The sequence below is a fragment of the Camelus bactrianus genome, chromosome 8 (genome assembly GCF_048773025.1).
Source record: "Camelus bactrianus isolate YW-2024 breed Bactrian camel chromosome 8, ASM4877302v1, whole genome shotgun sequence".
Classification (NCBI taxonomy): domain Eukaryota; kingdom Metazoa; phylum Chordata; class Mammalia; order Artiodactyla; family Camelidae; genus Camelus; species Camelus bactrianus.
The window spans coordinates 17,592,509-17,619,886 of record NC_133546.1 but is presented as its reverse complement, the minus strand read 5'-3'; the positions used below and the strand labels follow the sequence as shown (position 1 = coordinate 17,619,886).

The window sequence follows — 27,378 nt, the reverse complement described above, 5'->3', positions numbered from 1 at the left end:
TATTTTAAAATATTTTGTTTACTTTTTATATAAAACATGTTTTATAAAAATGTTTTTAGTGTCTGAAAGGAAGAGGTTTTATTTTACAATTTGTATTGTTTTGGTTCAGAGACTGAAGTCCAATGAAGATATGGCAATTTCCCTCTTGATTTAAGCAATGGAGGTAGCCAAATTGGTTAACTAAACTAAAAATTCTCATTGGGGCTTGAATTATCTTGCTGAACCCATTAATTAAACTTAAGAATGTAAGAAATGTCATACTAGATTAAATCAGTTGTCCACAAAGCATGGTATTATATGGGAAAGTGTGATATTCCCTCCCACACAGCACAAATCTACCTCGAACATCCATCACATTCCCTTAGTAATACATCACATACCAATTATCTACAAATCAATTTTCTACAAAGACCTCCTTTGATCCCATTTCTATTTTCAGTCAGTAGTACCTCTTCAGTAATGAGTTTATTACCTCTTGTGTATACTTCACTTCCATATTCCAATAACTGTGTAAACTTCACTTTTCCGAATACCCAGTAGAGTACACTAAAATTTGGAGTATGTGCCTGGCTTATCCCTTCCTTTCTTTCTTTGTCTTCCTTTAAGTATTATTCTTGCTCATCTCTTATCTTTATCATTTGAGCGGTATGAATTTTTAACTGATTTTATGTGTTGTATGTCTCATTCTGCAAATTGTATTTAATGGTTTATACATGCACTGAAATCTTTGCATATTCAATGTACCTATTAATAATCCAGGAAAATCATGTTTAGGGCTTTATCTTACTAGAATAGCATTATCTAATATGGAGCTTAAATGGCTAATAGAGACGAAGAGATACTGTGGGACACTGTGACCACCTGTGGCTTGTTCTTGGGTACAATCTTCCTAAGGGTACAATCAGAGGACCATTTTACCCTGTGTGAGAAGATAGAAGCTTACCTCCTATTTTCCTTGAGTAAACATATAGTTGCTTCCAGCACTGAGATCTTTTAGGCCTAAAGGTTATGTACCTGGTTCTGTGCATTATTTGTGAAAAAAGAAAAAAAGAATCCTATACTTTTTAGGTTGCCTAAGAAAAATTCAGAAAAATCTGACACTTGGGAAAAAGACCAGAACCAGAATGAAAAAGAGCTTCTGTTCTTGACTGGAGGCATCATTTTCTGTCCTAAGTTTCATGGAACATGCTAAAGAATATTTAATACTGCTTCATGTAATTTGTCCCTCCCAGCCTGACATGAGCAAAGTGATTATAAAGGGACCCACATAAGCTGATCTCTCTTCTCTGTACATGACACAAATAGAAAGCTTTGAACAAGAGTGGAAAGGCATACTGTCACTCGTCTTCTCCTCTGAAGAAGCTGGGACATTCTGCTCAGCCAACATGTTCCCAGAGGAACACGATTTAACTTCCACTTTTCACACAGTAAGAAGCAACACTGTAGACCTGTCGCGAGGGTGATGGCAGCCTCAGAGGAATTTGGATAAGTGTTTTTCACTCCAGTGTTTTCATGTGACCTGACTCTCATCCTCAATTTAGGTACATCTTGACCTGGAAAATGCAGCCAAGGTTTGCCTCTCTTCATTTGGCTTACCTTGATTCATGATGTGCATACCTTACCTTCCCTTACTCTACCCTATACAGCCTCTTCCCCCTTTCCCTTACAATGTACCAATAAAGTCTCTCTAGATGTCTACACATACATTTACTCTATTTCCCTCAGTAGGGGTTTTACTTCCAGGGAGAGAAAATGTGTTTGGATCCCTGAGATGTGTACAAGGAATATCCACATAAAGCAGCCTAAGAGGTTCCCCACTCCTTTTGCCAGATCTGACTGTCCATATACCTGGCAGCTTCTTTAAGAACCCTCTGATAGTAAAGGAATTGATATTCTTCATTTATCCTTAGCTTTTCTTCCCCTCCCCTCTCCATTAAACGACTGATTTTTTATACAGGAGATAATAGACAAGCCTTGGGTGACCTGTTTTTTTTTTTTTTTTTCCTTCCCTCCTCCCTCCCTCTTTTTTTCCGTGCGGTAAAATAGTACTGAAGAAAGAGGGCACTAGTGTACAGCCCAGATTGCATCCTTGCACCGTCTGGATTAGAGCTGAGGCGTCTGCGAACCGAGCGTGGCCGCGGTCCTCTGGCCGGGGGACCATAGCGCTGTCTACCCGGACTCAGGTAAGCCTCAAGTCCAAATTCTCCAAGCAGACCCAGGTGAGCAGACACCTTTCGGCAATGAAACCCACCCACAGTAGCAGATTCAGTCCTGGTCTATGGGATTTTCCTCCTCGTCTCAGAGGCATCCTCGATTATTTATTTCTTTTAGTCCTGCATTCCCGGGAAGCGTAGGGACCCATGGATGCCTAGGTTGTCTTTCTTCTTTTGCTTGCCTTACCGCCTGTGTTCTTGCCCCCCAACCCGCCACCCGCGCCTGTTCCCTTAGCTCCTTTCTCGTCCAACTCTCACCTTGAAAAAGGGAGCCGGAGAGGGACGAGAGAGTGTGCCAACTTCAGCCCCGCAGGCGGCTGAGATTTGGCGCCTCTGCCCCCAAAGCGGTAGGGTTTGAATATACCTGCGGGACCACTGGCTGTAAGGCGAAGAGAATGAGGATATCGTGGTGTTGGGGAAGCGAGGAGGTGTGTGTGTGTGTGTGTGTGTTCGTGTGTGTGTGTTCGTGTGTGTGTGTGTGCATAAAGAACGCAGAGAGGCGGGTTGAAAGAGCGAAGTCTGGGGTTGGCGGGGGTGGGGTTGGGGTTTAAAGAACTGCAACTCGTTGGTCAAAGCATCAGCTCCCGGCATTGCCGGGGAATGTCTCGGCAGCAGACCATGCACTGTCCAGGGTTCTGAAGGCGGCAGGGCTGAGCTGCCGCCGCAAGAGCAACCCGGAAGCTCCCCTCTGTTCCCTTTCTAGCAACTATGCAAAGCTCAAGGTTCTGATTTAGGCGAGTGCAGGGCCCCCTCCATTTCTTCCCTCCATCCTCGGTCGCGGGAAACAAGTTACCTTATCTGCACCCTTCCGCTTGAACGTCTACAGTAAGCTGACTTCTTGCGGGTGGGGGGATGTACCAAAATCCGACATGCGGAGTCTTTACCAGGCGTTGCCTTAGTAACTAATATGGATTTCCTTAAGCTGGCAAATTTATATTTACTACTTGGGTAGTATGTTAGGGTCTCTTCAACCCTCTCAGAGTTAAACTAGAAGGTGCATTCCTTATTCGAGTTTAGTTTGAAGTAGCGCTTCCACCTTCATAATGAAAGAGTTTTCAAATTTCTTCTGGGGGAAAAAGTTGATTTTTTCAAATCCAGAAAGTTCTCTTAGGTCAAAAGACTTAATTCCCCCTCTTCTCTCTTCCCTTATCCCCCTCAAGTCCGTAAGGGTATTTGGGGACCTGGAAGAAACTTGAAACTGCAGGAGGGGGCGAGTCGGCGCGGCTCTGCGCCTCCCGGGACTGATGAGAGCACTGGGGGCAGAACGCACCACCTTCCTTCTTGGCCAGAATCCCGGAGCTGTCCCTCCAGCAGATATTATGCTGTCCTTCCAGCCCACGTAGTGAAATGGACTGGGCAAATACTAATCAACACTGGCCCCAGAGTTTTGACACAGGTCCTGTGATAATGGAGCTTTGATTTTCTTCCTCTTTTGTCCGCAGCGTCCAGCTCACCACAGCCATCACGACACCTATTGTACCCTTGGTCAGTTTACTTTGATGCAGCAGTGAAGAAGGGGGACTTGAATTCCCCTAGAGACGCCTCCAGGGCGTGGAGGTGGTCGTGGAGAACGAGGAGGAGGAGGAGGAAGAGAAGGAGGCTGGGGTGCAGGCGGCGAAGGAGTCGGACGAGCGGTATTGGCTAGCGGGACGGAGCAGGGAGAAGCAGGCATCAGGTCCACACGGTGAGCGCTCAGAGCCGGCTGGCTGGACCAGCGTGGGAACGCGGCTGGCCGGCTGTGGACCGCGTCCTCAGCACAATGGTCTGGCTCCTCTTGGTTTTCTTCCCAGCTATCTTTTTGGAGATGTCCCTTCTTCCCAGAGGCCCGAGCAGGAAAACGTTGCTGGCGGAAGCCTCGTCTCAGCGCTCGGTGGCCAGAATGGACGGAGATGTCATCATTGGGGCCCTCTTCTCAGTCCACCACCAGCCTCCGGCAGAGAAGGTGCCCGAGAGGAAGTGTGGGGAGATCAGGGAGCAGTATGGCATCCAGAGGGTGGAGGCCATGTTCCACACATTGGATAAGATCAATGCAGACCCAGTCCTCCTGCCCAACATCACCCTGGGCAGTGAGATCCGAGATTCCTGCTGGCACTCCTCGGTGGCTCTGGAGCAGAGCATTGAGTTCATCAGGGACTCTCTGATTTCCATTCGAGATGAGAAGGATGGGCTCAACCGGTGCTTGCCTGATGGCCAGACCCTCCCCACAGGCAGGACTAAGAAGCCCATTGCAGGCGTGATCGGTCCGGGCTCCAGCTCTGTAGCCATTCAAGTGCAGAACCTGCTCCAGCTGTTTGACATCCCCCAGATTGCATATTCCGCCACAAGCATCGACCTCAGTGACAAAACTTTGTACAAATACTTCCTAAGGGTTGTCCCTTCTGACACTTTGCAGGCAAGGGCGATGCTTGACATAGTCAAACGTTACAATTGGACCTATGTCTCTGCAGTCCACACTGAAGGTAGGCATTGCATTTGGGAAAGAAAAGTACTGAGAAAGCCATGGCATTGCATGATGTGTGTTTGGGATCATAGTGTTGTCCCTGTTTACTTCTAACACTGTGGGAATGGGCTTTACCCTTCTCAGCACACGCCCCTCATTCTCCTATAATTATAGCGTAGGAAAACTGTATCCCATGGTGTTTCCTGGGATAGTAGTAAGAACCAAAAAGATACCAAACTCCCATGAACGGTGCCCAGTTGTAGTTTTTGGACTTACATATTTATTTGTCCTTATATTCTGAGTTTATGTTTATTTGCCGAAGGTTTTATACTACCCTTATGTGACTAGTCATTATTTTCCAAGCTTAGTAGACTAATCCAATATAAGTGATTAGAAAAAAAAATCACTGTCCCCTAAATTGGACTTGAAAGCTTAATCAATCTTGTCTTGAACAGCTGAAGGTGCTTCTTTGTCATAGCGTGCCCCTTTTCACACATGCAAAGCTTACTTTTGAATGTTGAATTAATGCATTTGTCTCCCTCAGTATATCAGAAACTTAGATTTTAAATTTCAGGGTATCTTAGATACAAAGGAAAAGTAAATAATTGAAATAATTATTATTTTTCCTACTTCATATGTTAAAATTGCCATATTCCCTCACTCCCTACAAGAATTATCTTGTTTTATGAGCAATAGCACTGATGATCTCTTGGATTTGAATTTTGGTTTCTATTTTATTTTTCTAACACACAATGACTTTGCTCATTAGAATTTAAAGTTAGACCAATTATAAAAAACCAGTAGATATCAGGTTTAAAATGGCTTTTAAAAGTGAAATAGATTCTTCCTTAGGTTAAAAACTTTGATTTATACAGAATCTTACAGACATGAATTCTCAAATAATTTCTTATATAAAGATTTCCTTTACACTTCTCATCTTACCCTATACTGATTGTTGGATAAAATGGGACTTTTGAGTTATCTACTTTTAACTCCCTCATTGGGTTTGTAAAGAAACTGAGACCCAGGTTATAAATTAATGTCCAGGAAAATTTATGTGCATATACCGGCACATGGGTACTGCTACATTTGTATTTCTTAATATCAAATTATTAAAAAAAGTCACAGGTATGACTTCATGTTCTTTTAATAGTTACACACTATTCAGTTACTGGTGTGAAGTCTGATTATAGAAATTAAGAAACATTGTTACTGAACTGGTGATATGATTCTTATTAATGAAAACTGATGTTTTAACTTTAAGGGGACTAGAGTTTTTAGGACAAAAAAATGAAAGTTATGTAGGATTATACATTATAATTTCGGGGGAAAAAACCCTTCTTGTTGCAATATTGTGACTTCTAATAACTGACTCCTATTTCTGAATCTTGATTTTGCATAGTGAACTGCAAACGTCTTTTTCAACAAAATATCATATTACTTTTTTAAGACACAAATTTAAGTTCGGATGTTAACTCCTTACATTTTTATGTTTAATGTTAATTTCCTATATTTTGTTGTTTAATATAGTTTCCTCCAGTGCTTAGATGGAACATCTTGAAAGCACAGGTTAAAAATGTGTTAATTATCAGCATCAGAGAGAGCTTTCTAAAAAGGAATCGCAAAATCTATATTGAATGTGATTTATTAAATTATTTAATAATTCTCCCTCAAATGAGGTAGGTGACTGACTGTAAATATTAGAAGAGTAGATTCCTCCTACAAGAAGAAGTAATACTTCATCATTTTTACAAGGTACTTTTATTTTCCATATTTTATAATATCATTATATTTTGGGGGTGAAGAGGAGTGGAGAAAAGAACTCCCTCTCCCTTCAGTGTGTTTTCCAGTTGCATCATTTGGCTAAAAATAATTTCTAATAGTGGGTTGCTTTCTGACAACTAGAGTTGTGTTTTGGGAAAATTAATTGGACTTGTGTTTGCCAATTTTTTTGAGGAAGGGTTGATATCAAAATTTTACCCTTGTGTTAGTTTGGATTACTTTGTTCCCTTTTTGCCTTCAGAGATAATGTATGGCAGAGATAATGTCTCCATATCATTACAGTAGTTGATTGCAGATTAGATTGTGTTCATAGAACAGCATCAGAGCTAACTCTGGTGTCTATTTTATTACCAAGAAATGATGCCATTCACCTTGCCATACATATATATATCTTATTTCTTCTCAAAGAGAATTTGTTTCCTCTCTTATTAGGTATAATATCTGTGGAAACTAAATCGCTTTTATTTTCTACTATCCACAAAGATATATTACAGAATCTTTTGTATAAGCTCCAACTGAAAATTCATTTTTCCTGAGGCTCTGCCCTCCTTCTTCTCAGGGACCCACAGTGTACTGGCCTGCAGGCACTTTCTTGCATCATTTAGTAATTTTCCTGCCTTCACACTGATGGGGTCACCTACTGGTGACAGTTCCCTGTCAAAAAGCAGCTACAACCACATATCAGTGTTGGCTCTGCCACCTGGGCACTATTCAGGAAGGAAACCAGTTTGTCTGGATATTAGCAATTTGGAGTTTAGAAATTCTGGGACCTCCAGTGACCTTCACCTCTCCTTTTCAGTTTAGCCATTCTCTAATTTATCATCACAATTTCTTTGATTAGAAGTTAGCCTAGTATAGTTAACATCAAAAGTACTAAGTGACTAGACTAGTGTACCTTCTTCCTATGGTTAATATTTATTGACTTTAAATCCATAGATGGAGCATGGAGATGGAGATGGAGATGGATGCTCCTATTCTTTTAAAAGTTTTATATGCCTTTATTATTTCATTTTATATTGAAGTTAAGCTTGGAGATGTTCTCTTCTTTTTATTTTTTTGTGGGGGGAGGTAATTAGGTTTTATTTATTTATTTATTTGTTTGTTTGTTTATTTGTTAATGGATGTACTGGGGATTGAACCCAGGACCTCATACATGCTAAGCATGCATTCTACCACTGAGCTATATCCTCCCCCCTTGTTTTCTGTTTTTGTTTTAACCACTAGGATTCAGTTGTTATTTTATATTCTTTTACACATTTTTTAGCCTTCTACCACATCATTTGTACCATACCTGTCCTCTTACCATGACAACTGTCAGTTTACCTAACATGAAAAGAGGATCAGTGCATATGAAGTTACCTGCAATAGGTTCTCCAGAAATTTTTCAGAGAGGAGTATTGAAATAGGATCTGTCAAAGGATGGGTACTGAAGCAATACAGCCTTGCCCACAAATAAAAAAATTGAGTGCATTTTGGAGCAAGCTGCTCACCTGGAACGTGTCTTTAAATATGCTAATCATAGAGTACAAAAATAGCCTACTTCTGTGAAGGATATCTCGGCCAAGGACATTGTATTCCATCCTTCTGATAAAATGCAGATTCCCCATCAAAAACCAAATTTATCATTTCAAAAAATTATAGAAACAATGCTTAAAAATAATTCTAGTTGATTAAGGTCAAAGCATTGGACAACTCCAATAAAGAATATTGTTTGAGCTTATAGCTTTAAAAAGTTACTTTTTGGATTGAATACATTTTCCATTGTTTTAAGACTTTCTTTCTTAGTATTTTGTCTTATAACATCAGATGAGTATTGCTGTGCTGAGGGGTTAGTAATGCTGCTATACCCTTTTGTTTACAGTTATGTTTTCATTTGTGGTGCAGGTTTTTTTGACATTTGCTACATGTTATATGAATTTGGCCTTCTTTGGCTTCTTCTCAAAATCTGATCTTTTTATTTTTAGAAGCTTTGTTCTATTTGATATACAACAGTTAAAAAGTCTAATGGCATCAGAGGAAAATCCCACTAAATCATAAGAATGCTAGTTCATATTACTTTAGCTAATGCAATTACATGGAAGAATTTTATTTCTACTAAATATCATATTTCCTATTTATGCACCAGCATTTTCCTTATACCTTTCTTATCTTGATTCCAACCTATTTCACAGTAAGTTACCTTAATAAATGTCTATTTTATCACAAAATAAGGAATGAGAATGTCTTGAAAGGTTGTTTAGGCCAACCAATTAAAGATACTTAAAATACTGCTGTTACATCTTTGACAGGAAGTGGTTCCCATGTGCCCTAAATTCCCTAACTATGCTTAGGATTTCTAATGATAGCGGGAAAATATAGAACTTAAATTCAAAGGCAGAATTTTACCTAGTAGTCAGTTTTCTATATAATGACCTGACTTTCTGAAATTTCCATTGACTACTGGGAGTCATCCAAACAATTAAAATTTCTCTTCCATGTGATATTTGTTATCAATGTGATATCTCACCAGTTTTTTCACCCATGTATTCTAATTTTAATTTCCTCGTTATCATAGATAATTCAAGTAGATCTTAGATAAGTTATTATCCAAAAGTCTTTCTAAAAATATGCACTGCTACTAGGTCACATCTCCTTCCTTCTAGAATTGAGCAGTTTTTAATGTTGTTATTATTATTATTCAAAGAGTAAGACTTTGTTTTATTGTTTCCTTTTAAATGTAAAACTATTAGCTTAAAAGTCTGCTCTATCAATAAGGTCTGGGATTTTGATTATTTAATTCATCTTAGCATCCCAGCTTTGCCCTCAAGAGTTAATTATGTATGTTAAAATTGAGTAAGAGAGGGTCAAGTGTAAATTTCCACAGCCCATGACCAGCAAACTACTACCCGGGTGGTCACTCAGCCTGTTAGGAATTACCTTGACAGTAAGTTTTTTCACTACATACTATTCCACTTTATAAAGAAATGAATAAATAGTTTAAAAGTCATTATAGCATGTACACAACTCTAATGAAAAATTTACTATACCAAAAACTGTATATAAGAAATTTGAAGACTTGGTGTCATTATGAAATTCTTTATGCTCTAAAAGGGATGACAGTTTGAAAACATGCAAAATAAGTAAAAATAAATTATGATAGTATAGACATTTAGAAACGAGTTTATACGTGTCTAGGGAACAGTGAAAGAAAATATTAGTGAAGGTAATTAGCTAGAAAAAAGCTGGAGAAAGGGAATTTTGATTAGCTTTTTTAATATGGTGTTTGTAAAAGGTAGAAGCAGTAGTAAGAACGTCCCCATTGTGGATAAAATAAGCTGATTTGCTTGGCTGGAGTGAAGAGTGTGGGCCAGGAACTAATAATAAAGATGGTAACTCAAATGTGGGTTTTTACATTCTGTGATTTCATGACTTTATCAATATGAAGGACAAGTAATTGAGAATTTTTTCTTGAAGTACAATTCTGGTTTACAATGTTGTGTTAATTTCTGGTGTACAGCATAGTGATTCAGTTATATATATATATGTATATATATATACACATACATACACACACATATACACATATATTCCTTTTATATTCTTTTTCTTTATAGGCTACTAAAAGATATTGACTATAGTTTCCTGTGCTATACAGTAGGAACTTGCTAATTATCTGTTTTATATATAGTAGTTAGAATCTGCTAATCCCAAACTCGCAATTTATCCCTTCACCTCCCCCCACCTCCCCCTGGTAATCATAGTTAATTTCCTATGTCTGTGGATCTGTTTCTGTTTTGTAAATAAGTTTTTTTTGTGTCATTTTTTTAGATTTCACATATAAATGATATCCTATGATATATTTTTTTCTTTTTCTGGCTTAGTTCTCTTAGTATGACAGTCTCCAAGCCCATCCATGTTGCTGCAAATTGGATTATTTTATTCTTTTTATGGCTGAGTAGTATTTCATTGTGTGTGTGTGTATGTATGTATATATGTGTGTGTATGTGTGTGTGTGTGTGTGTGTATCTCTTCTTTAGCCATTCATCTGTGATGAGCATTTAATGTTTTGGCTATAGTAAATAGTGCTGCTATGAAAATTGGGGTGCCTGTATCTTTTTGAATTAGAGTTTCTTCTGGATATATGCTCAGGAGTGGGAATGCTGGATCCTATGGTAAGTCTTGTTTTAGTTTTTTAAGGAAACTCCATACTGTTTTCCATAATAGCTGCACTAAACTATATTCTCACCAATAGTGTAGGAGAGTTCCTTTTTGTCCACACCCTCTCTAGCATTTATCATTTGTGGACTTTTTAATGATGGCCATTCTGACTGGTGTGAGGTGATACCTCATTGTAGTTTTGATTTGCATTTTTCTGATAACTAGTGATATTGAGCATTTTTTTTCATGTGCCTATTGGCCATTTGTATGTCTTCATTGGAAAAATGTTTGTTTAGGTCTTCTTCTCATTTTTTGATTGGGTTTTTTTTTTTGTTGTTATTGTTGTTATTTAGTTGTATGAGCTGCTTGTATATTCCGGAAATTAAACCTTTGTCAGTCATATTGTTTGCAAATATTTTCTCCCATTCTGTAGGGGTTTTTTTGTTTTGTTTATAGTTTCCTTTGCTGTGCAAAATCTTATAAGTTTAATTAGGTCCCATTTGTTTATTTTTGCTTTTATTTCTATTGCCTTGGTAGACTGCCCTAGGAGAACACTGCTAAGATTTATGTCAGAAAATGTTTTGCCTATGTTTTCTTCTAGGTTTGTAGTGTTTTGCCTTATGTTTAAGTCTTTAAGCCATTTTGAGTTTGTTTTTGTGTAGAGTGTGAGGAAGCGTTGTAACTTCATTGATTTACATGTGGCTGTGCAGCTTTCCCAACAACACTTGCTGAAGAAGCTGTCTTCTCCATTGTATGTTGTTGCCTCCTTTGTTGAAGATTAATTGACTGTAGTTGTGTGGGTTTATTTCTGGGCTCTCTGTTCTGTTCCAGTGATCCATATGCCTGTTTTTGTGCCAGTATCACATTGTTTTCATTACTGTAGCTCTGCAGGATTGTCTAAAGTCTGGGAGGGTTATGCCTCCAGCTTTGTCCTTTTTCTTCAGTGTTGCTTTGGCAATTCTGGGTCTTTCGTGATTCCATATAAGTTTTAGGATTATTTGTTCTAGTTCTGTGAAAAATGTCCTCAATAATTTGATGGGGATTCTATTAAATCTGTAGATTGCGTTGGGTAGTATGGCCACTTAAACAATATTAATTCTTCCAATCCAAGAGCATGGGATATCTTTCCATTTCTTTAAATCATCTTTAATTTCCTTAATGAATGTTTTGTAGTTCTCTGCATATAGGTCTTTCATCTCCTTGTCCAGGTTCATCTATAATATTTTATTTTTTTGGATGTGATTTTAAAAGGGACTGTTTTTAAGTAATGGAGAATCTTGAAGCATAAGCTGAAGAGTTTTGGTTTCAAGAAAGAAATGTCAAAGCAAAGTTTGATGTGATGCAAAAATAATTTTTAAAAGAGTAGATTCTTACTGAAATGTGTAGGGAAGATTCACTGGATGGGTAGGGAGAAAATTAGTCATAAAAAGTTAGTTATTGTAGAATTCTAGGCTGTTAAAATAATGTAGACAAAAAGGAGTCAAAGCTACCTTTAGTTTTGCAATCCTGAAAGTTCAGGAAAATTTTGGTGTGATTAATGGGCCTGTAATAAGTAGATTTCAAAACTACAATACTTTAAGTTAAAAAACATGAACTTAGATTTAGTATGTTCAATTTGATGTGAACTTTGGCTAAGAGCACATTTATTACTAGCAAGAGTGGATGTGTAGACAAAAGAAAAGCCAGGGACAGTCATAAGTTACCCTATTTGCAATTTTAAAAAGTGTTCAGATCCAAGTAAACCTTGTTTATCCAGATCCTGATTCTCTAGTTCACTAACCTGGGTAATAAAGAGTGATTTCTTTAAACTCCAACCTTTTGCTTTTTAAGCATGTTACAAGGTGATCTTTGAAAACTATATTATGTAATTCCCTGACATCTTTTAAAGAGAGTGCTGAATTTAATATGAACTTTACTTAATATACAAACTAATCATCATGAATATCAACTACTATATGTACTGGAATACAACAGTAATCTTGAAGCCTGTAGAAAAATATAAAGTCAAAAATGGCCCCAGAATGCCATACTTTTGAGTTTCTGTCTTTGCTATTTTTTTCTATATTGACTAAACTTACTATACTATTTTCCAAGTTATTTAATCAGTATTTAGTTAACAGCTACTATGTACAAAAGATAAAGGTGAAGTACAAAGATACAAAAAAAGCTTGAATAGAAATAGAAAGCTTGAATTCTTGATTCTTCTGCCATACTATCAGTCACCCTGTGACTTCATTTGCTTTGAAACAAATTTTCTAAGTAACTTACTGCGTAGGGTAGATGGTGATGGAAACTTCTATTTTATGTTTCTATCATATGGCTTAGCAGTTACCAGTCCTCTTCAAGCACTAAAATTTTTCTTCTAGTGACCTATGGAGTTAATACGCAATGACTGTTTTATGGATTTTCGGTAACTTTCTGGATAGTGGCTGGAGCAGTGTCATTATAAAGAGATTTATCAGAAGCCATATTTTCATCATGCTCTGTAGTAAGACCACAGAGGTCTGGGAAACCATTGCTGAGGACAGAATAGTTTAGTAAGCACCTATAACCACTGAAAAAACAGATCATAGTGCATGCTGTTCTGATAGATTAGAAGCAGCATCTCAGTATGAGAAGATTATGAGTTGTCAGAGAAGCTGTAGTTGAAAACCAGAGTCAGGCTGAGACATAAAGTCTTGGCTAAATGATGTGGCTGTTTTCCCCATCAAAGAGCTATCATTAGATTCTAAATTTATGTAAAAATATTTATGTAACTTATGTGTGCAATTTCTACTTATTTTTCATGCTTAATTGTCTTCTATAAATGTCTACAATATTTTAAATCTTAATGTACATGAAAATTTATAATTTTAATTTTCTTCAATCTCATGGGAAGTTTTGTTTTCTTAAACTCAAGGCATTATGGTACTAAATATAGCATTAATATTTTCATGGAGAGTATTGGCTCAAACAAAAACTTGGTGATCAGAAATTCTCATTTATCAATTTCGGAGTCATCTATTTTAGTCACTTCATGGCTAATAAATTGAAGATTCAAGGCACTTATCTAAATGATTCATATAAAAGCCTTAATTCGCAACTGAAGCACAAGATTTTGGGGAGCAGTTTTTTGCTTGCTAAGTAACTTATTTTTCTTTCTAATGAAGACATGACCATTTATTCATTGATGAACACAGGCACCTACTATGTGTCAGACATTGGTCTTGGTGCTAGGAACACATAAATTAAAAGAATAATAACTATTATTATATTTCATCATTGTCATTATAATTGTCCTCAAAGGTCTCTTCATGTTTTAAGAGGCATAGAAATATATAGGCAGCTAAAGGTTCATGGGTGACAGAGAGTACGTTTAATCACTTAAAAAACTAATGCACAAAAGGCTATGGGAAATAATATACATTCATCTTGGTTTTATTTATTAAATGGGAATGATAATCACTACCATATTATTTACATCATGGCAGTGTTTCAGAGAACAAAAGAACTAACTTTTTCCTGCTTTTATTCAACTGCCCCCAGTTAGTCCTTCTTAGCTCATGAAAGTTGAGCAAGTACATGAAATCAGTTAATCAGGTGAAGATTTTTGACCCTAAATCTTGGTAACAGAAGATAAAAATGCAGCATGTACTATAGATTTCAGGAAACTTTCTAATGTTATAAATGAGAAAACAAAGGCCCAGGGAAATAAAATGACTTGCCTAAGACCATAACACTCAGTAGTAACAAAGCCAAGACTACTTCAACTTTGTGTTAGATACTTTCTTAAACCAAGTATTGTTTTTAAATGCATGAGCTGCCCTCATGCATTCCTCTCTCCTGTGAGTTTTATGTCAGCCAGCCCAGCTATGTTCTTACTAACTTTGCTGCAGTCATTTAGCAGCTTCTAGGAGTCTCTGCTGTCACTCATTCTCACTGCTGTGAGTCTATGTCAACTCTTGCCATGCTCTTGGGTGGTTCCAACATTCATAGGTCATTTATCTCAACTCTGCATCCTTCACTTTTACTTCAGCAACCCACCCACTCTGCCCACAGTCTAGCACCTCAAGCTCAGCAAGCACTCTTCTATCTCTGAACTCTCAAACACCAGAAAACCCCTGAACAATAGAAGCCTCTTCTCTTTAACGTCTCTTGCTTCCTACTCATTTCTTCTCCACATTGCCCTGGAAAGTCTGGTTCAAACAATTTTCTTATCTGATCTGATTTCTCCCTTGGATTTGAGCAACTCTACCTCTATATTTGTGCTTGTTGCCAACTCATAATAAAGCTCCTTTCTCAGAGAAAATGAACTTCCAGTTTAAAGTGTCTACTGCATATGAAACTAGCTGAGGAAATTATAAATGATCATTCCCCTTTTCATTCAGAAAAGGGGACATTTTCTGCCCTTCAGTTCAGAAAAATAAAGACTAGGAAGGAAGACCCCTTTTTTTTAATGAAAGAAGGAAGCATTCCCTCCCTATGAGGCCTGTGGTCAAGAGTGGGAGATCACATTTGCTCAGACAGCTCTGTGGTACCATCTCTATAACAAGTAACCAGGGATGATGTATAGTGAATAAGGATGAGAAAATTTAAAAAAGGATGGCTTGGTTTGGATTCCAGGTGTCAGGGATAGGATTGACCCAAAGGTTTCATGATCAGCTATGCTTAGAGAGCCATCAGGATAAAATGTTAAGAAACAGTCCCTTAAGTTTATTGTGCATATGAAGTGAGACAGTGCTGTGTATAGAGCTCAATAAATACCAGATCTCATTATTGTTATCAGGCCATTTTAACCTTAAATCAGAAGTTTTCTTTAGTCTAGGCGAGCCTACATGAAATCAGTACAGGGCTGTTCTGGGGTGAGGGTGTGCAAATAAAGAGAGAAGAGGTATATCTTGCTGATTTGCTAACCTTGAACAGCACATTTGGCTTCTCATTCTCTTCCTTGCATCCACAGCATGTGGTCCTAAGTGCAAGCCCTTTGGTTGTATAGCTTATTCTGCAATTATTGCTGGATACACTGAGACAGTTCCCTCTTCTCTGTGGTACTCTAACCTTTTTTATAATTTGTATATATCAGATCTCTATCTTAATAAATAAATGTTTAGTGAGCACCTTCTCTGGGCCAGGCCCTCTGCGATAGTTATTGAGGACCAGAGATAGTTAAACAATAGATAACCCTTCAATCAAGAACTTCCCCATAGAATGATTACCGTTCAGTTTGATAAGTACAACCATAGGAGTAGGTTTGAGTTAGGTAACAGAGAGAAGTGTGACTAGCCTTCTCTGGGCCAGAAAAGGAAGTGATGAAAACCTCATAGAAGCCTCCGAAAGGAGATGACTTTTGAAGTTTACTACATTAGAGGAATAAGAGAAGGACACAGAGAAGTGAGTGTGAGTAAAAATATTGATGTAGATAACAATTCAGGAATATATGTTCAGGGAAAAGAGTGGGGAAGGTTCAGACAGAAAATGGATGAAAGGGCTAGGTCATGAAGGGACAGACTTACTTGTCAAGTCAAGGAATTCAGATTCTATTTTGCAAGTGTGGTAAGCCAGTGAAAGACTTTAAACAGGGAGGAAACATGATCAGATTTATATATTGGAAAGGACACCCTGAAAACCTTGGAAAGGACATATTAGGAAAAGGAGTCAGATTAGAAGTTAAGACACAAGTTGGCCATTGATAGTTGGTGGAGTGGTGGAGAAAACTCAATTTATTTAATCAGTTTATTCAAGAAATGATGAGAGCTTTATAAAAGGATGTGTCAAAGGGAATGGAAAGGAGAGAATGGATTTGATAGCCATTTAGTAGGGAGATTAGGATTGAGGATCCTAATTATGAGGATCCAAGAGAATGTCTAGAATGACTCCCAGCTTTCCATTTTATATAACTATCTGGGAATAAAAGAGGAAGCACAGACTGGGAAAACATGAGTTTTAGACTGGTTGAGTATGAGGTACCTACAGGACAATAAAGTTGAGAGATACCATAGGCCAACGGTCTGAAAAGAGGTTGATCTGAGATTTGTCAGCAAATAGCTGTGGTTTATACCACAGGAGTAGATGAGATTGCCAAAGGAGAGGATATAGAGTGAAAGAGGAGAGTTAAGGGCACAACCCTGAAGAAGGTGAAATGAGGAAGAGGATCCGGAAAAGGGATGGAGAAGGAATAATTAGAAAGCTAGGAGGAGAAAGAGGAAGAACCAGGAAAGGACCAGACATCACAGAAGCCAAGGGAGGAGGAAGTTTCAAGAAGAGAACCATGACAAATATCACAGAGTTTCAGGGAAGGGAGGGTTACGGAAATGGTGCTCCGTACTAGTCTCCACTTCCTCTGAGGTTTTGCCCTTAAAGAATCTCTTAAACTCTGAACCTATCAGAAGGGCAGAGGCCAAGACGAAGTGGAGGCTTCAGGTATACAACATTGTTCCCAGAGACTGAGAAGGGAGAGTGAGAGATATGATGGTACCTAGACAGAAATGTGCTTCCAAGTGAAAACATTCTCTAGGATGAGAAAGACTTAAGCTATTTTAAAGGATGACAGTAAAGAGTGGTAGTAAAGGAAAATCTGAAGATAAATGATGAAGCAAAGTTGCTGAGAAGGCAAGAAGAAATCATGGCTGGGCCACACATGAATGGGAGAAGGCTTTCCTCTGGGTGGTGATGCTATTATGTTTGGGGAACAAGAGAAAAAGGAGGTTTGAAAATAACATTTGGTAGCCTTTGTTTTCTCAATTATTTAACGAGATGGGTGGAAAGGGAAAGGGAGTAGGTCAAGTATAAATAGAGCCAATTTTCAGAGGACTTGAATAATATTGGAAGCCATATATTTCTAGGAGCATCAGTTCATACTGTTTTGATATTCTCTCCAGTAGTGTACAGCCAGCAGATACAAGGGAGGAGTCTCAGCCTTCATAGCAATTCATTAACTTGGCCACCTGCTGGCCTGATGTCCAAAACTCCGCAATATTTCTCTGGCTAATTGCATAGGATATCAGGTGCTCAGCTGAGATCATAGCCTAGAATTATCCTTTATCCAGCTCTTGTCACAAGACCAGATGAGGGAATTGTTATTTAAGAATATCGTCTAAGAGATCACTATCAACCAATTTGCATACATTAGGCTTCCAGAATACTACATACCGGACTCTATTTACTCTTCCTGAAAAATTTCTTTTTCTAAAGTGCACTTTTTAAATTGAAGTATAATTAATTTATAATGTATTATTTTCTGGTACAGCATACTATGTACAGCATAGTGATTCAGTTGTACATATATACATATATTCCTTTTCATATTCTTTTTCATTATAGGCTATTACAAGGTATTGAAAATAGTTCCCTGTGCTATAGAGTAGGACCTTGCTGATTATCTATTTTACATGTAGTGGTTAGTATGTGCCAATCCCAAACTCCCAATTTATCCCTCCCTACCTTCTTTCCCCTCTGGCAACCATAAGTTTGTTTTCTATGTCTGCAAGTCTGTTTCTGTTTTGTACATAAGTTCATGTCATTTTTTTTTTTTTTAGATTCCACATATAAATAATGTCATGTGGTATTTTTCTTTCTTTTTCTGGCTTACTTCACTTAGTATGACAATCTCCAGGCCCATCTGTGTTGCTGCAAATAGCATTATTTTATTATTTTTATGGCTGAGTAGTATTCCATTGTGTATATACTCCACATCTCCTTTATCCAATCATCTGTTGATGGACATTTAGGTTGCTTCCATGTCTTGGCTATAGTAAATAGTGCTGCTATAAAGATTGGGGTACATGTTATCTTTTCAAATTAGAGTTTCCTCTGAACATCTGCCAAGGAGTGGGATTGCTGGATCCTATGGGAAGTCTATTTTTAGATTTTAGGGAAACTCCATACTGTTTTCCATAATTGCTGCACCAGAATACATTCCCACCAACAGTATAGGAGGGTTCCGTTTTCTCCACACCCTCTCGAGCATTTATTATTTGTGGACTTTTAAGTGACCATTTTGACCAATGCAAGGTGATACCTCATTGTAGTTTTGATTTGCATTTCTCTGATAATTAGCAATATTGAACATTTTTTCATATGCCTATTAACCATTTATATGCCTTCATTTTAATACTCTTAATTTATTAAAAATAAGAACAATAATTGGAAATGTAAATAATGTTTTATAATTTTCACAGTTTTTTGATGAAGACATTTCTTATTATGTTGTTCAATGTCCCTTGTGTAAGGTCCAGTGTTAACAATTCTTTTTAGATTTTAGTATGATGAAATCATTTATCTCTCTTGAAGAACTGACATGCTTCATCTTTCTTTTTTTTAAGTGTCTTTCTTTTTTAAAAATTTTTTAATTGAAGTACAGTCAATCTTTTTTAATAGACATTTTTTTTTTAACTTTGGGCAGGAGGTAATTAGGTTTACTTATTTATTTATTTAGAGGAAGTACTGGGGATTGAACCCAGGCCCTCATGCATGCTAATCATGTGCTTTACCATTTGAGCTATTCCCTACCCCCCTTGACATGCTTCATCTTAAATGATAATGAGAGTATTGTGCTTTCCCTTTTTCTCTTTGTGTACTAGGAAGCTCAAACCTAAATTTGCTCCTCAAGCACAGAAAATGTTTAGTTTACACGTGTGGATATTAGCATCTTCTACCTTACTTCAGCAGCATTATTTTATACTTTTTATAATTGCAAAATGTCTCAACTCCACTTTAAGAGGAGTGAGTATATTAATACATACACTTTTCAATGAAAGTGACTCAAATGTAGATAGAGATCCTTATTGAAATTTCTGTACATTATGAAGCAGACAGTAATAGAGGCTGAGAGATTTTCTTAACTGCAGAAGGTTGTTATACTCATAGTTGAATATACTAAAGATGGAAGAAAATTTTTCTGTATGTTTAGGGTGACAGAAGAATCTTCAAGCAATGATCGTATACCAGAGGAGAATCATGCTCTTTCAGATTAGTGAAAAAGGCGTTCCTCTGGCTCACAGATGCTCTGACCATTGCTGTCTTTTCCTTTTTTCAGTGTGTTCTGGGGTTTGCTTTGTGGCTGTGCTGTGCCCCGTTTTGGTAGGGTTGTTATGTGTGGGTGAACCATTCTCTCACTTTTTCAAGATCAATGGTGATTTGGGCTGCTGTGCCTCTGTGAATTTACAAAAGCCTCTTTTTCTGATCTCCCCTCTTCTTAGTCTTAGGAAAAGATACATCTGTTTGTAAAGTGACTATTCAGTGATGAATGGATAGGTAGCTTGCTTTTTACCCACTTCCTAAGTTTTCCTGGTGTTCTCATCCTGTGCCTTCCGGACCATAATTGCTTGGGAAACTAAGCTTGATGTAGAATGAGACACCAAAAAGACATCCTATGTCTCTTAGTCCTGTTAGTAAAGTTGGTTGTTTAATCACAATGTGCAGGGAGGCCCTATGCATTAATATATGTGAAGGATGAATTACCCTTTGTTTTTTGCTAGATATGCTAGGTTTGACACTGTGAAAAGGCAAACTTCATTTTTTTCTACATACCAAAGGAAAGCTTAGTATTAGATCCTTGATCTGTCATTTTAAAAGTAAAATTTTACTTGAAAACAACTTCTTAAAAATAAAAAAAATTGAGTGAGTGATTAATTTTTGAAGTACTTATATTCTCCTTTTCAATAGATTATTTTTAGGCTCTCCTAGATTTGGAGGAACGCACAAGAATGGAGCTTCTCAAACGTTAGTATGCATACAGATCACCTGGGAACTAGATAAATTGAAGAGTCTGATTCAGTAGACCTGGGATGGACCTGGAGTCTGCATTTCTATTAGGCTCTCAGGTGATATTGATACTGCTGGTCCGTGTACCATAATTTGGGTAAATCCTTTGGAAGCCCCTTCTGATAATGTACATCTTATCATAGTGCACTGTGATGGTTTATGAGTTATTTTCTTCAGAGTCATTTATACATGTCTCAAGGCAATACTCTATACTCCTGAAATAGGCAAACAATGACATTTAAAATGTGCATACTTAGAAAGTTATACTACAGATATTTATCTCTTCATTTCTTACATTTGTTGATCTTTAAAAAATATGCATTAACTTAGCCTGAATAATTCCTGAATGTAGCCTTGTAGTTAACCACATTTCTCATTACATGTTTGCCTTCTACTAGAATACTCTGCCCCAATAGAATATATCCCCTGATGGAAAGTAAATTTTTGGAGTATGGGATCTTTGTTTTATTTTGTTCACTGATGTATCTCCATCGATTAGACCAGTGCCTTGCACATAGCAGACACTCAATAAATATTATTTTAATTGAACTAAGTGGGGAGGGCATTTGTTTCAGTCTCTTTCTGCCTCCGTTAGGAGTTGGATGATTTAAGAGCTTGCGAGGCTTCACATCAATTCTTGTTGCCAGCCCTATCAGTGTAAGTGAAACAAGATAGTAGACTAATTATTCAATTTCCAAGGACCAAAAACCTTGAAAGTGTTTTGTTGTTACTAAATTCTTCATAAATAATTTTTCTTTTTATTTGCTTCTTTCTTTTAATAGTGGAATAAAGCAAAGAAAGTATCCAATTAATTGCATGTTTCTTGGGTAGACTCTTCTTAATATTCCTGTTCACCTTTCACCTTTCTAATTATTGAGGAAAAATCACTGCATTTACTATCAGCTAAAACTCTCAAGTTGTTATATTTTTTCTCATTTTCTTCCTTTTTATGAACATTGCTGTGCAGTACCAATATTACCCTTAGCACCCACATGCAGTAGGAAGTGCATTGAGTAGGAGGACCAGAAGGGCCCAGGTTTGGTCTCACATCCTCCGTCAGCTACCCTTGTGACTCTGGACAAGTCAATAAACCACTTTAAATCTGCATTCTTATCTGTAAAGGATCAGGCATGCCTTTCTTCCAGGCCTCCTATGAGGACTATAGGAACTGATATGGAAGTGCTTTTGAAACTGTAAAGTTTCAATAACTGTAGTTAGTTGCACTGTATTATCCCATAGCTTATATCATTATTTTCTCACTTTAGTTATTAATAACTGCCTCCTGGCCTCGGCTTTTCCCAGAAAGTTACAAGCAGTCACTTCTATTTAATATTTATTTGGAATGATAGATTTTGTGTGGAAGGAAACATTTATCTAAGTCCCTGATTTGAAAAGAAAGTTAGGTGACTTACCTGAGGTTGCATACAGAGAAAAGACTTTCATTGTAGCCCAGCTTTTGCTCTCTGTAACTCCTGAAGCAGCTCCAGATTATTTACTTTCATATGCTCCGCCTATGCTCTGATATTTTTCCATCCTTAATCTTTCTCTGTTGCTTTGAGGGCAAACATCAGCTTTATATCAGTGGATTAACCAGTTAATTCATTTATTCAGCAAATATAGATCCTACTAATCATCCAGCATCAGGTATCAAAAATGAATCCGGTTGCAGATGTTAATCAATTTTTTTTTAACATAGGCAAATATCCATAGGAAATTATCAGCTATTATATTTACAGTAATAAAAGATATATATATATATATATATTTATATTATTATACAGTAAAATAATATTGTCTTGTTTCCAGACTTTATATATATCCTGTAGTTCCTGTCGCTGCCTGAAGGAGAGGTAGAGAAACAATTATTGCCACATCAGTGTGACATGGATGAGAAGAGGATGAGGAGAGGGTGTGGAGTTGTAGAAGATCTGATTTGAAAAGAAGACCCAGATGTCAGACTGCTGAGAATGTCAGAGTTTGAATTTGTCTTCCATCTGCTAATTTAGTCGAAATAGAGTAGACACTGTCTTGCAAATTTCTACCAAAGACTGATGAATCGGGACTTTTTTTGTTAACTTTTCCTGCCCACTCATTTTTCTGATCATTTCCCCCTCCTTGTAGCATTTGTGCTAGAAAGTGACACTTTTGCAGGGAAGCTACCTTCTTTGTTTGTCTGGAAAAATGTCGTTAATCTTACAGTCCATTTACATTTTCATACCAATATAAATATTTGACTGTAAGAAGAATGCATTGCAATGGTTTGCAGCTAGAGTTGGAGCCTCTGTGGACATGTGGCCCGCCTCCCTGTGAAGCAAAAGGCATATTACAAGCTGGTTTCTCAGCTGTGAAATGCCACTACTTAGGTCACATGCCTCAGTTAAAAAACTGCCAGGAGCAACGCCTTCTTCTTGGCAGAGAGGCGTGCCACCTGTCACCCAAAGCTGCCGTCCCCTCTGGCATCAAGCATGGGTAACTTTGATTCACTTCTGCATATAGGAAGGTTGTGTTCTCTGCCTTTTGCAGCATACTTCTCTATAGTATTTATCTAAGGTAGAATTCATTCTGGTACTCACTAAACTGGGGATTATTGCCCATCCATCTAGGGGCCAAATCTTAATCAAGAAGAATAGTTATAACCTTGGGTATAACATTTGATTAAAAATGTAAATTGTCTTACATGTGAAAGATGGCAGGCATATTTCCTCTCGACACCTAGCCTTGAAGCCACCCTTGGTGACATGACAAGTTGCACCTTATGTCACTCCTTAATAGCATGCAAGGATTCCTGGAAATCAGCCTTAGAGAACACACATTCTGGACCCACGAGAGACCACATCACATAGACTCTTAAGACATACAAAATAAGAAACATATTTTGTATCTTTACAAGCAGGTAAAACACTCCTTACAGCATGTACTTTATTTTAGATTCCTTCCATAGCTTTGTAAGATCTAACAGGGTGTCAAGTACCAAGTAAGTGCTTGAGTAATACATGTTGAATGAGTAACCAAATGGTGGTTCTGTTAAAGGTAATGTAATTGACATTTGGACTGGCCATGGTATTGGAATCATTTGGCTTCCTAGTTCTTTAAGAAGCATATACTATAAAACCAATAATACCCAACTTTTGTGAAGCAATACAGGTTCCTTCTGCCATAATGATGTCAACTTGACACAAGTGTCAAACTTGAGGGTTTTACAATGTGTTTTCTCTTGCATTTTTGAGTGGTTCAAGAAAAAAACTATACTAAAATGCATATCTTCCAAAATTTTTTCAAATATAATTCCTATTTTTGGCATTTCTTCTCTTTTTCTCGGTTGAATCGTTTCTCCCCCACAAAATTCTTCAATCTTCATGCCCAGTACCTCAAAATGTAGACCCTAATGGAAGAGAAGGTCTTTGCAGAGATAATCAAGTTAAAATGAGATCATTAGGGTGGGCCCTAATCCAATATGATAGATGTCCATATAAAAAGGGGAATTTTGGGTATAGAGACATAGAAACAGGGAAAATACTATGTTAAGATGAAGGCAGAGAAAGGATGATGCATCCAAGTCAAGAAACGTCAAAGATTGACAGCTAGGAAAGAGGCATGCAACAGACTCCACCTCATGGCCCTCAGAAGGTATCAACTCTGTTGACATCTTAAGATTGGACTTCTAGACACCAGAACTGGTAGATAATAAATTTCTGTTATTTAAGCCACTTAGTTCATACTTTGTTACAGCAACCCTAAGAAACTAATCCAGTCTCCTCAGGTTATCATAAGCCTGGTCTGGGTTTAGGTACCTCCTGCATGTGCTGAGAAAAATTGGTCTTTATGGTACAACTGATGCTTATCTGGTTTATAAACTATTGGTTGCTTAACCTTTAACCTTCTCCACCATCTGACCCACTGCCTTCTACTCATGAATGGTAATATAACTTTGATGTCTATTATTACTGAAAAATAATAACAATGCCAGTACCATTGATTGAGCATTTGTTGTGTGCATAGCACTGTGCTGTGTGTTTTATGTATATTACTTTATTCAGTCCTCCCAATAATCCTATGTGTAAGGTACTGTTATTATTCTGGAAAGATTAAAAATGCTTTTCTGAGTCACACAGGCAAAAAATGGCAGACACAGGGTCAGAATGAGTCAGTCTCATTCCAAAGCTTGTGTCTGATCACTATATAATCTGTATAATAAGGTGCTACGGTACTTAACAGGCTTATGACTTTTGGGCTAGATATTGTCAGCATTTGAATACCCATTTAAATGAGTAAGGAAAATGTAAATAACTAGGGCCTAGACTGTATTAGTGTGAGTCAGATGATAAAAAAAATCAGGCCCTTGAGTCATATTGTATTCAATATACCTGTCCTAGTCAACCAGGAGGACCGCATAGGACCCACTACCACATTATCGGAGCATGACAAGGGCTACGTGTTGATTTGTTTTAAAGCATACCTGATACTTCTTAGGAAATCTTCAAATTTGTAACTCTTGGAAATGATAATTAAAAGGCATATCTTGTTTTTTTGTCTGTGTGTGTCCAGAAAAATTCTGCAATTAAAAAAAAAAAAGAAACAAACACACTTATATTTCTAAAAACAAGGGGTATTTTTAGTGGGCAAAGGGGAAGAAAGTTTTTACCTTCTCTGGAAATTTCTAGGGCTTTAGTCCTGGGGAGTTTACTACATTTTAAAATTTTACAACACTCTAAATTGACTCATTCTCAAAAGCAGAATGTACACACTGCCAATTGATTTTCCAGTGGCGTGTTACTTCATGTGAAATCCATCCTCTCTTGTTTGGTCCCTAGTGTGATTATGGGAAAGTGTTTGTGAGATTCTTGGATTGTTGTAGGAGGAATTCAGGTGTTAGGTGAGTTGGAATGAGCCCAACAACCTGAGTAGCTAGGATTCTATGAGTAGGGGTTCATAGAATCTATCACTTTGTAATAGAGCAATGTGATCATCCCTTCCTGGAGAAGGGTACCAATGACTTTGGCTTACCGATGAAGCCCTTTAAATCAGCCCTTAAAATTTTGGATCCTCTATTTGTAGTTGGTATTCAAACAGATGTATAATATGAAGTGTGGGAGATTCCTGGTTAAGAGGGAGGCTTCTGGAGTTAAACTTGGTTTGTTATCCCATATCTGTCATTTTTAAGCTTTATGACTTTAGGCAAGTAACTTAACCTCTCTAAATCTCATTCCTCCAACCTGTAAATTGGAGATTATAGTTGTATTTACTTTTCATGGGATTAAACAAGATAATGACTGGTACACAATAAGAATTCAATAAAATAATATATGTACATACACACAGGCTAATAAGGTGATGGTGTGATATGGTGCATTCTACTTTGGTAATCTATTGGGAATGACCTTTCATCCCTTTGTAAATATGTTACCTTTCAGAGGTAGCATAAAATTTATTGGTAGAGGGGAAAAAAGAGGCGCCATGTAATTCCCGTCCCATAACTACTTTTTATCTGGAGAATTTTTGAGTGTTTAATAAGCTTCTGGTAAAAGATAGTACCTTTGGAAATTATAGCACTTAAATCTCTTTTCATTATCTTAGGGTTATCAGATAAGCATTTAGAGTGGGCATGACAGGGTAGCCAAGAGGGGAGAGCCAATCCTGCACAGGCCAGTTGGAGGACATCAGAGGTTATTTCTGTTTAAAATTTTTGTTTAGTTTAGCTATGAGCACGTGTATAACATGTATTTCCTGAAAGTCCCTGATGATCATCTTTAATCAGCATCATTATCATTTCCTAAGCACCCTTATGTAATGTTGGTTTATAGAAAGTAGTGGCTTCTGTTCCCTACAAGGCTGAAATCTGAAATGGATGACACTAGGAAGGAAGTGGTGGGGTTCAATTCATGTTAATAAGATCACAAGCCTGAAAGCAGATACTTGTAGTCCTGGTTGTAACTTTCTTGAGGGTGGGATCCATTTTATTGTTTTTGTGATTCTTATGGCATCTATTACAACTCCTTTCCTACAGGTTGCAAATGTTAGTTGAAATAAATTGATCTTTGTTAAAGCAGGACTTGTTTCTTAGAGTTACGAAGCTGTGAGGAAGAGATATTCTTTGTCTCAGGGAAGAGATTAGTGATTTGAGAGTGTTTTCTGTACTCAAATGTTCCTAAATGTTTTTTGACTTTATTACATCCCCCCTCCTTACTATTTTCTGGGCATAATCTCAGCCCCTCTTCTGTTTGTATCTTAAATCTTCACTTTTTTTGCTTAGGGCTCTGGTTCTCACTTCTAGCTGTACATTAGAGATGTCTGACTTCACTGACAGAGGTTCTGATAGAGCCTGGAAAGCAAGTAAATGTGTGCACACACACACATGTGCAAGGCCTTCCACGGGATGAAGGGCCTGGAGGTGAAAAGCAAAGGAGGCAGAGAGTGGGTCTGGCACTGTGAATGTAAAGGGTGAACCTGCAGTGATATCATATAGTATCGCCTGTTCCATTCTTCCTCACACCCTAGCCATAGGCCTCCTTGCCATCTTTGAACACATAAAAAAGGGTGCCCCCTCCTGGAGGCCTTGGTGTTAGCTGTTTCCTCTGGCTGGAATCCACATTGGATCTTTTAGTGACTGACTGCTTCTTTCCACTAAGACTTTACTTGGTTCAAATGTTATTTCCACAAGAAGGTCCTCTCTATCCAACATATCACTCTTCTCCTCTCACTTTCTATCCTATTGATTTGTTTTATTTATTGATGCCATTTATGACTATTGGAAATTATCTCATTAATGCAATTGTTTACAATTTTACTGTTAGTCTCACCTACTAACAGGACACTGTTGTATTTCAGTATTACTAGAGCGTAGAACAGTGCCTGGCACACAAAAATCTTGTTGTATACATATATTCATATATATATATCTAATTAATAACTAATGCATGAATCTATTGAATATATATTAAAATTCATTAAATACATAAATTTAATGAATAATCCAAAGAGTTTGTTTGCAACAGGATTGACACATACATGTATAGACACTGCTAACTGACTATAGTATCTTTTCTCCTGGATTCAGTATCATAGTTC

General features: G+C 37.4%; 1 protein-coding gene across 3 annotated transcripts in view; it reads left to right on the top strand.

Annotated features, from left to right (window-relative positions):
• Positions 1-3,691: 3,691 nt before the first annotated feature.
• GRM1 (glutamate metabotropic receptor 1) overlaps positions 3,692-27,378 on the top strand; it is a 348,044-nt gene continuing 324,357 nt past the window's right edge. For all 3 annotated transcript variants that reach the window (XM_045524657.2, XM_074368924.1, XM_074368925.1), the window contains exon 1: positions 3,692-4,672. In XM_045524657.2, the coding sequence (XP_045380613.2) occupies positions 3,973-4,672 (700 nt within the window). In that variant the 5' untranslated portion in view covers positions 3,692-3,972. The remainder of the gene's footprint in view (positions 4,673-27,378) is intronic.